An 11,780-nucleotide genomic window follows, 5' to 3' on the forward strand; every position below is an offset into this window, starting at 1 on the left:
AAGACAACAGTAGATTTGCTGCTTTTAAGCCAGGGAGACAAGAGACAATTTTGTCTAATTCGCAGTTTCAGTCAACTGATGGGGGGGATAGGACCAGGCATGACGGTAAAACATTTTTTTTGTAGACGATGTCTGCATGGATTTATGAGGTCAGATTTATTGAAATATCATAGCCTTTACTGCTCCAGTCACTCTATTCAGAAGCTAGGGTTACCTCAAACTGAGGAGCAAATATGGGTGAAGTTTAAAAGCATAGAAAAACATCCGAGAGTCCCTTATGTGGTATTTGCTGATTTTGAGTCCATAACGGAAACAGTCTGTGGATGTCAACCAAATCCTGAGGTATCTCATACATCTACATATCACAAATATAAACCTTCCGGTTTTTGCTATATAGTTGTAAGTACTGACTCTCGGTATCATAGCAAGCCTGCAGTGGTCTACAGAGAACCACAAGTTATTTCTCACTTTATTGACAACCTGCTGGAGGAACAATGACACAGACAAAGCTCTACATTTGGCATGTCAAGGAGGGAACACAGCCATTGTGGAAGATATTGGACATTAATACGAAGGCACAGAAAGGCTTGACACCAGTGATGTATGCAGCTAGGTATGGACAGAGGCATGTGTTCAATTTGTTTGTGTCACAAAAAGCTATGCTGAAATGGCTTGATGATACTGGAAACAGTGAGTGAGTGAGTACGGTTTTACGCCGCTTTTAGCAATATTCCAGCAATATCACGGCGGGGGACACCAGAAATGGGCTTCACACATTGTACCCATGTTGGGAATCGAACCCGGGTCTTCGGCATGACGAGCGAACGCTTTAACCACTAGGCTACCCGACCGCGCCGATACTGGAAACAATTTACTGCATCTTGGTTGTCAGGGTGCAAATCAGTTCATCATAAAGTATCTCCTGACCAAGTTTGCAAAAAAAACGGGTGGACGACAATAATGATGGCAGCTGTCAGTGGAAAGAAGGATGTGTATGACTTGATTGCAACAAAGGGAGGTAATCCATCACTGACTGCCCCTGAGAATGATACTACGGCCTGTTGGTAGTGTAGCAATTGTCAAGGCGGTGATTGGCAGCGAGTTGTTTGAACTACATTGGAACCTGTTTAAATGTGACATCCTAGATGATGTGAAATAACTTGGGGTCAAACGTCGCGTTCAAGATTATTGCACTTGGGTGTGTGTTGGGAAGTCTGTGGCTGCTTGTATTACGCTCAGCTCACTAAGTTGCTATGCCTGAGATTAACACCGATATCCCACTCAGACATGGTATACCGACTCTGAGCAGACAAGTCCTTGTTTCATCCGTTCAGTGCCGAGCGCCAGGCGTCTGTTTGGTATGAGGTGGCCGTGGACCAGGCAAATGCTCTGTCTACCGGACATGCATATATGCTGAGCAATTAGTATCTTGCCCCTGCGAGGCTATATTTTACGGACGCTTCTCTTTCTATCTAAATCAATTAGAGTTATCTTTTCTTAACTTTTTTTCATACTTCCAGAAAAAAAAACACCTCAGGGGTTGAAATCAGTGGTTTCTACGACAACTAAATGGTAACTCACATGCTGACATGAACATATTTTTTACTCTTTTCGAAGTCGTCATAATAAGAATGAGATGCATAATCGTCAAAAAACGAGTAGTAAGTCAATCAACAGTGAATCTACTGATTCAGTTTTTGGTTTCAAAATTGTTTTATCAAACTCGGTCATAAACGTTCATATAGAATACATCAGGTTACAAGTCATCTTAAGCATATTGATGTGGGCATGCAGCTTGAAATGTGTCATCTTATTCCCCTCCTCTTATCCCATCCCGTAGTATTCGTACACACTATTTCCTTAAACATAGATAATCTACACTTTTAAACAAGCAATGTTCCCTTATTTACTATCTTCTTTGTTTCCTAAGAAGATTTTGTGTATTACATTACATTGTAAAGAGCCGATGTTTTGGTCCAAAGTTCCAGGTTTTATGTCATTTTAAAACTTATATCTTTGAATGTTCACCATGTCAGAAATTTGTCCGTTGCTGTCAAAACATTTCCTTCCTCAACTGTGCCCCTCGCTATCACACGCGATAAACAATTACACGAGGGGGTCATATACAGCAACGTTCCATCATTAACATTTTAGGTCAGTTTGTCATGAATGAAAATAAAGTAATATAAGTTATCAGACCTCTACTTAGAAAAAAAACGTGTACGATTCTGGCCTTTCTTATTGCTAACATGTCTGCCATGTTTTGGTCTGGTGCATTTAGCCACAAAGTAGGCACACCAATAGGCACTAAATGTCGCTCTTATCTATTTTTGGTCCTTATACATACGCGTCGCCAAATTTGGCCAAGAAGTGTAACTTAAGCATCAGATATATCGATGATCCTATATCATTTCATAAAATTTAATGGTTGAATAATCCTCTCACACCTTAGCTTGGAATAAAAGCGACCACTGAAACCACCTTTTCTGTTGCATATGTAGTCTATGCATGTATGCATATATATATATATATATCATTACCATCTGTTTCTTTTATCATTTGCATGGAACTGTTTACAACATTCGAAACATGTTTGTCCTGTAGCTTCATATCAATGAGATTATGACACTGCATCATCATAGTGTTTATTTCTCTCAGACAAACAAACCATTGGTACCAACTAAATATTTCTAATATCAGGGGCACGGGTAGCCCAGTCGTCTCAGGCTCTACGATTCACTGTGCAGTGTTGCGTCCCTTTGGCACTCCAGAAACCTATGATTTTGGGTTCGAATCCCTGTGCGTCCAGAATATGTTCCTAGGATCGTCAGCACCATACCCGTGCTCTTGGATTTCACCAAAGTTGTAAACTTCTGGTTTTCCTCCCACATTAAGCTGACACGCCGTGATATAACTGGAATACTGTTAAAAAAACTCACTCACTCACTAAATATATGAAATTGCAAATGACATGTTATCACCAAAAGTATGAAACTACATGATATAACTGGAATAATATTAAAAGCGGCTTTAAACCCAACCCACTCACTCATAACGTGCCGTACGTTTCTTGAACAAAGTCCATACAAATATGTAAGATCAAGTGACCAGTTTGAGTATGAACTGTCATTCCAAGAGAGAAAAGTGGATTTAGGGCCCTGTCGGAAGGAGGATTTGGGAGGAGACAGCGTGGGTCCACTGAACATATTAAGCAGAATTTCCGTCCAATTTGTAAACATTGAAACATCTTGGTATTTTGAATTGCATGATATAATCAAGGAACGACATGGCGTTGGACACCTGACATTGGTTTCCCACCTTCACCTGATTAACTTGGAACTGTTGCAGTGTGCCTATGTGATGACTTCAAGTGTACACAAATTACAACGAATGTGGACACTGCCAGTGACTATAAATATGGTGTCGTAAGGTTGCGAAACAAAGGACTGATAGGTAGGCAAGTACACAGACCAAACGTACTACACATTTAACACAAATATGTCATGAACTATAAAGGGTTAATGAGTGAGTAACAGAGTATGGTTTTACTCAGCTTTTAGCAATATTACAGCAATATCATGACGGGGGCTTTACACATTGTACCAAGTTGGGAATCGAACCCGGGTTTTCGATGTGGTGAGCCAATGCTTTCACCAACCTGACCACCCTAAAGGGTCAGTGGTGTCATACCGTCACAACATAATTCCACGTGACCGACTGATTGTTTATCCTTCTACACTTAGCAAATGACATCACGTCAGATTTAAATAATAAAATCTGACAAACCAGATTAGTGGTAGAGCACCACACAATCAAGCAGATAAAGGCATCCAGTCTAAACTTTATGCTTTTCCAGCGAGTATGGAATACACTGAGTGTCCCTTTGCCACGGGACGCTAAGCTGAAACTACTTATGTCACATGTCATTTCCACTTTCCTTGTCGTTTTAACTCTAATATATAATTCAAGTATATCTGAGCTTTAACAAAGTTGACCCCAGGGCCATAGTGCGTGCCATCCACGCTCCTCACTCCTTTAGTCATGTTGAAGGTATCAAACACGGGTACATTGAATGCTCCCACCAGGTCCTCCATATATCTGTTGAAGGGTTCAACGTGAGCATTATCAGATGTTGGTACAATATGTCTATGCCAGAGTCCGAAAGAATGAAAGCCTGACCATATCAATTGTGGCCACAATCGACTGTTGCCCTGAAGTAAGCTGATTACAGCCAAGGCATATATCTTCATGTCCAACCTATCAAAATGCTGCCATGCGCCAGCTCCGAAGAAGATGATAGATTTTGGTTGTTCTAGAATTTCCTTGACATCTCGCCTCATCTTTGGAACGTCCTGACTCCTTGGATAATGTCGGAACACCACTGTTACTGTCCCGTTACAGAGTGTCGGGGAATAGTCCAAAAACGCTCGACAGTTCCGCGTTGGAAACACGTACATCCCAGAACATGTTTTTTTAATATCTGTAACAATATATGACGTGTGCACATTAAGTTAAGTTCAATATTTAAACAAATGTATCAACCACTAAATACGCACTCGTCTCTCGTTAAGGGCTTTTGTAAAATTGAAAAAAAAGACCAGTTAGATACATACCTATAGGTGCATCGGGTCGAAGTCCGCCATATTGATTGTCTCCCTTGAGTATGATGATGAGGGCGAGAAACACCATTCTGACAATGGAGTCCCCATAGAAGTGATAGGTGCCTTCCCGGAGGAGCTCGCAGGCAGCGTTGGGTGAAAATGTTTTCACTTGACATCTGACGACATTAAAACATGCTTTTTACTTCAAGAAGGAGCTAACAGGGAGCATTGGGCAAGAATGTTTGCAATCGAAAAATATATTCCTCAGCCATTTCTTGTCATATGCTAATGTAAAAAAAAAACACAACTATAATTAACCATGACATCATAAGTGCAAAGGAGTTTGAGGAACAGAATTGACAAAATGAACATGGATGATCTGGTCTTTATGTCTTTTTTCCAAATTTGACCAAATCAATGTACCATGTACTTCCTTATTTTGACTTTACCATATGTTCTTGTGTTTGTTTGGATGGAATCATGACTTGTCGTTGCATGTGTTTATGACGGAAGCCACCGGTAGACCAGGTATCTCGTGGCATAATCACGAATTGATGGTGATTCCTACACGCATGCTTTTGACATCATCAGAATCGCACAACTGACCCTGAATAGTCGGTCTTTGTTGATTTCACCAAGACAATTACGACTGGCATATTTCCTTCTATGCACAGCTTCCACCCCCAAACAAGTATGATTAATAACATCTAAAACAAAACCCTTTCCATATCCCATAGAAATCTCTACATAACGCAGAGTCGATTTACAACTCGATTTACGGCTCTTTCATAAAGCTGTGTTTATGAATCATTATTAAATAGTAATGGTACCAGGTGTTCGCAAACAGGTGAGCGTATCCTGCCCCACCGGTGGCACCCGCGACAAACATTTGCAAAAACATGGGAACATATGGTACAAGTCAAAATGAAGAATTGCATCGGACATGTGTCCATGATACATTGTTTTAGTCATCATCCTTGTTGTTTTCTTGTAGTGTGAATACTTTTTAAATGAAAAGCATCAGTCATTCGGCAAACATTTGTTCTGTGTCTGTTTCATGTTATATTTCCGCAAATGTTTACCTGGCATCGTCGGGACTCCATTTTGAATATTCGGCATGTATCTGAGGTCGAAGGTCATAGCAGTTGCTGCACATGCATTCCTTAATTGTTTTCATCTGACACTTGTTTTCATAGCAACACGGGCTACTTCCTCTAGGGTCACACATAACCCGGGTCCAGCTTGCCATTTCGTCTTGAGACATCACTGGGTAGTACCCTAGGTTCCCGCATCGTTTATCTGGCAATTCGAAATAATCGCTTCCATTTACAGCGTAGAGACCTTGCAGTAAAAATGCCTCAATCTCATCTTCCTCGTTCTTGACCAGACGTCGTGTGGCCCATGAACCACTCAGCATATGTTTTAATACACTGGGACAAGTATCATGTTCTGAGTGTGTCTGTATTCCTGGCAGATAAACTGTCCTTGGTTGGTAACTCATGTACACTATCACTAAGGTGATAGCTCCAACAGGGCTCAGCAAGAGGAGTTTACGTTGTAACGTAACGCTCGTGGAACCCTCTTTCATGCTGATCACAATCTGAAGCAAATACATAACCTGTGAAAAAAATCCATGGATGAATTAAAAGAAACAAAACCCTTTCTAGGATCAGCATCATTATGTATAATTATGTGCATAGAGATTACAAAATGTACAATGTATTGTTATAACGTATCACTGTTTGTTTGTTAGTTTTACACAGATGTATGTTGCTGTTACAGAGTTTAGACGATTAGCTCACATTTTCTATATGTCACTTTTAAAGAACAAATTCAATTTGTTCAGATTTGTTTGTGTGGTAATAGTGTTGGTATTTTTATCTCGTTTCGTCAATTTATGTGTGTATGTAAGTATGTATGTGTGTGTGTGTGTGTGTGTGTGTGTGTGTGTCGGCATGCGTGCATGTGCGTGCGTATGTGTGTGTGTGTGTGTGTGTCGGCATGCGTGCGTGTGCGTGTGTGTGTGTGTGCTACACAACTGTTGCGAATTCACATATTAATACTGTCAGTGTTATGTTGTTTGATAGGCATGACTTAGAGGCTGACGGATGACAAAGAAGAAATGATTTCTGGAGAACAACTTCTTTATTTCAAATGTAATCGAGTGTTTAATCTAATCTGTAACTGTATGTAGCCGCATATTATATGTTATTGCAAACTGTACGTAATCTCGAATTGTACATAATCACTAATTCTATGTAATCACTAATTCTATGTAATCATTAAGTGTCTGTAATAATGAATTGTAAGTAATCTATGATTATATATAATCCCGAAATCTGTTTTATCACTAGATGTATGACATCATTAATTGTATGTAATCATTTCAGTTGTATGACATCGCTAATTGTTTGTTATCACATAATATATGGAATTGCTAAATATAGGCAATCACTAAATATATGAAAGGCACCGCGATTCGCTGTGCAGAATTGCGTCCCTTGGACACGCCAGAAATCCCGATTATGTTACTAGGTTTTTCAGCGCCATACCCGTGCTCGTGGGTTTCACCGAAGTGGTAAACGTCTGAGACCTGCATCACTTCGGCCTTTCCTCCCACATCAAGCTGACACGCCGTGATGTGACTGGAATACTGATAAAAGCGGCGTTAAACCCAACTCACTCACTCACTCACTAAATATATGAAATATACATATTATACATATGTCACAATGCAAAGTTTCCAAGTCTTTTAATTGTACAGAAACATATATGTAGATTTGTACACAAATAGCTAGTAACATCAGCTATAGCTAGTATAGTCAAGAACACGCTCCGACAAATATTGTCTGACAACGAAGAGTCAAATAATTGATGCCTAATGGTATTTTTCAGAAAAATCTGGGTTTTTTGTTTGTTGTTAACGATGCACTCAGCAATATTCCAGCTATATGACGGCAGTCTGACATCAAATATATCAACACTCGTTAGGGTAGCCCACTCGTCTGAGGCGCCGCGATTCGTTGTGCAGAGTTGCTCCCCTATGATTGTGGGTTCGAATCCCGGTTCGCCCCGATTATGGTTCTAGGTTTGGCAGCACCATACCCGTGCTCGTGGGTTTCACCGAAGTGGTAAACGTCTGAGACCTGGATCACTTCGGGCTTTCCTCCCACATTAAGCTGACACGCCGTGATATGATAGGAATACTGTTAAAAGCGCGGTTTAACCCAACTCACTCACTCACTCTATCACATCTGCAGGAGAATGCACGACAACACGAAGCGACGTGACACGTCGTCGCACTCACATCGCGTCGTGACATCGTGATCTTGATTTTATTATGTTTTCATTCTGTCATCTTCCGTTAGAATGTAAGACTGACCATGTGAATGCAACGAAAATATGATTTGAAATCTGTGCGAAGTCCCCTCCCACGTAATATGACTCCTCACCCACGATATCCCCCGCCCCAATCCTTACACACGTATGCCCAGGGGACAATGGGACGACATGAGTGTTGCTGGGAGAGGGTATACGAGTGTTTTTAAATATACTTGTACAGTAGGGATGCGAAGGCGATACTTATATTTCTTGGGAACGAATTGGAGTGGATAGATAGGCGAGCGTTTGTATCGGATGTCGAGGACGAAGATAATACATCTGCTTAATATAATGGATTCCATTTATCCCATACCAACTCACCCCAGATGAAACTGTGAGTTAATTATTCAAAACATGTACAAATTATACAATCAATACACTTGTTCTGTACAACGGGGTATTTGATGATACAAGTCAATCAGGGATAGGTCCTGATTGATTTGTACTGAATACAATGTACAAATAATATAATGTTTCGGGAAAAATACAGATGTACAATTCAATGATTTATTGTATGAAGTCACAATGGCACCTTTACGTTAAGGCATGGCTCTGACTTTAGCCAAGAAGTTGGAGCCGTTTTAATCTGCAATTTGGCGTGTATGTAATTCAGAATTGTCGGCCTCGTTCATGCTTACAGAACCGAGTGATGGCTCTGACTTAAATCGTGTTATGGATGTATGTTGTCTCTTTAAATATTCATAATGACATACAAATGCGACAGTTTGGCGAAAACGTTCAGCATGCCCAGTGAATGACTGGCTCAGAATCAACTACAAGAACAACAGTGTGACGTCATCCCAATGGGTTAATATGCATGGATCAGTGAACGAGTGAGGGAGAAAGGTTCACGCCGGTTGTAACAATATTCCAGTCAGAGTTTGGTCTTAAGCGGGACAAACAAACACACAGTTTAACCACCGTTCTGCTCTATCAGTTTTCAATGGACTTTTGTCTGCCCTTCAATGCGTGACTGAAAGGAGATTTAGCATGTCAAACGCCGTGCACAACTCACCGACCCAAGCTGAGATTATCTGATAGTCTTGGCTGCCACAAATATCAACGTATCTCTAAATACAGATTATGACTAGTTATTAGTCACAGTTGATCGCATGTCCAGTCAACTTTTAAACAGTTTATGCACATTTAATTTTCCATTTTATGAGCTTTAGATAGATGGTGAACGTGTAAGTGAGAATGGTTTTAAGCCGCTTTAAGTAATATTCCAGCAATATCACGGCAGGGGACACAATAAATGGGCTTCACACATTGTGCCCATTTTGAGAATCGAACCCGGGTATTCGACGCGACGACCGAACGCTTTAACCACAAGTCTATCCTACAGCCCCGGATGATATATGAAGTCACGCGTGGTTGGGGTGAATGAGAGAATGACTTGATTTTCACGCTCAACAGCCATCAGACTTTGCTTGAATAAACTTTAAACTTGGAACAACCACCAACCTTTATTCACTCTAGGTGACCACCAGCGTTGGTAGATTTACAATTCGTTAAAATATAAGGTTATCAAATAAAACCTATGATTGTGGGTTCGAATCCCGGTTCACCCCGATTATGTTTCTAGGTTTGGCAGCACCATACCCGTGCCCGTGGGTTTCACTGAAGTGGTAAACGTCTGAGACCTGCATCACTTCGGGCTTTCCTCCCACATTAAGCTAACACGCCGCGATATAACTGGAATAATGTTAAAAGCGGCGTTAAACCCAACTCACTCACTCACTATTTTAATCATAATAACATATATTACTATATATAACATGACACAGCAATATGACAAGTGAGTGAGTGAGTATGGTTTTACGCCGCTTTTAGCAATATTCCAGCAATATCACGGCGGGGGACATCAGAGATGGGCTTCACACATTGTACCCATGTCGGGATTCGAACGCGGGTCTTCGGCGTGACGAGCGAACGCTTTAACCACTAGGCTACCCGACCGCTCAAAATATGACAAGTACATAAACACAATGATTGAATTAATTATTGTTATTATTGTTATTCTTTGTGGATAAAGTGTAACGCTGTGGAGAATATTTTTCGGAAAAAAACAATGAGCTCTACAGATGATACAAATAGTACCGTAATAAGCGCCCAGGGCGCTCTCAAAATTGGAAATGGGGGGCTCTTATTAGAATATTATTTTGGTAAAAAAAAACAGAGTTGAAAGATAAATTTCGTGGTTTATGCTGACAGCCTGAAATGTTTATGTACGACAGATATATTTTTCCAGAATTTAATTGCCCATGATTGAGGGTGCATATAACACACGGGTGCGTATAATACGCGAAAATTAAGTCGTGTGTACATTGATAAATCGGAAGGGGTGCCAATTGGGATTGTTCACTAGCCAATATACTATAATTAGCAAATATCGCCGTGGGCGCTTATTAGAGCGGGGCGCTTATTACGTCGAATGCGGTATTACATTTCTATTCAGAAAATGTATTATGCAGTAGCAATAAGTGACATTGTAGGTGATCATTTCATATGTTTGAAAACTAATAAAGACAAGTGTATTTTTTAATATTATTTTTAGTTATTTACTTATTTATTTTAATTTTAACGGGTCGACCTATTTGTTTTCTTGATCGACCAGTCTATACCACACACACACACACACTAGGATTGGTGTTATGTAGACTGTATTGCTTGAAAATATCCGTGTAGTCCTGATGTTATACGTTACAATTTTTCATAGCAGTCCTATTACTGGAAATGAATTAGTCTCAATCATTTCATACGTGTTATAAACTTATAGACTTTATACAGAACAAGGCGCCAGAATAAGATACATTGTTGAATAATAATAGATGTCTTTCAAGTCGTATCATTTTGATCAAATCCAGCAATTGAATTAGGTTCTCAAATATACTTAAACGTCAGGTATATTTTTTAGTATATTTTAAAGATATTTTGTTTTGATAACCTTATTCCATTGGTGAAGCCGATTGTAACAAATTCGTTGGTTCTCTTAATGTGATGATGCAGAGATATAATAACGTTCAGATTGCCTCTGGTAGGTGTATCAGGATCTGCTGGCGTTTGTTGCATGACATCGCACCCAGCAGTGACCCGGCTATATGACTTTAAATAATCCAATCTGAACCAGACAATCCAATGATTGATATTATTATCATATGTTATTTAACGCCACACTCAAAGACATTTCAGCTTGTGACGGCGGCCTGGAAATAATCGTGTCTGTACAAGACAACCCAATGATTGATATTGTGAGCGAACGTTATTTAACGCCTCACTCAGAGAAATTTCAGCTATATGACGGCGGCCTGGAAATAATCGTGTCTGGACCAGACAAAGCAATGATCGATGCTATGAACAATTGACTATTGTTTTATGCCACACTAGGAATATTCCAGCTGTACGGCGGCGTCTTGTTAATGTCCGTGTCTGGACCAGATAATCGAGTGATTGGTATCACGAGAACGGTTCACGCTGTCTGGGTACGTCAACACTGACGGCTCACCCTGACAACCCGGTGATTTAAATCGCATCTTACAATCAGACAAGCTCTGACCCGGAATCACCACGAATTCCTCGCAGTCCAATCAGACACAGCATCGTTACAGACGAGGACGCACATAGAGCACACATCACATAGTTGGTTTGTTTTACGCCGCACTCAGCAATATTCCAGCTATATTACGGCGGTCTGTAAATAATCGAGTCAGGACCAGCCGATCCAGTTATTAATATCATGAGAATACGATCCACGCAATTGGGATCAATGACATGCATCAACCAAGTCAGCAAGCCTGA

General features: G+C 40.3%; 1 protein-coding gene across 1 annotated transcript; it reads right to left on the reverse strand.

Moving 5' to 3' along the window:
- Window positions 1-2,717: 2,717 nt before the first annotated feature.
- Window positions 2,718-6,195, reverse strand: LOC124118710. The gene is made up of 3 exons (XM_048394932.1): window positions 5,684-6,195; window positions 4,614-4,777; window positions 2,718-4,480 (listed from the first exon to the last, which is right to left on the reverse strand). Exons 1-3 carry the CDS (start codon window positions 6,187-6,189, stop codon window positions 3,924-3,926), a joined length of 1,227 nt encoding a protein of 408 aa, XP_048250889.1. The 5' UTR covers window positions 6,190-6,195; the 3' UTR covers window positions 2,718-3,923.
- Between the last annotated feature and the right edge of the window lie 5,585 nt (window positions 6,196-11,780).

This window comes from Haliotis rufescens, unplaced genomic scaffold (genome assembly GCF_023055435.1).
Source record: "Haliotis rufescens isolate VD_foot unplaced genomic scaffold, xgHalRufe1.0.p SCAF_134, whole genome shotgun sequence".
NCBI lineage: Eukaryota > Metazoa > Mollusca > Gastropoda > Lepetellida > Haliotidae > Haliotis > Haliotis rufescens.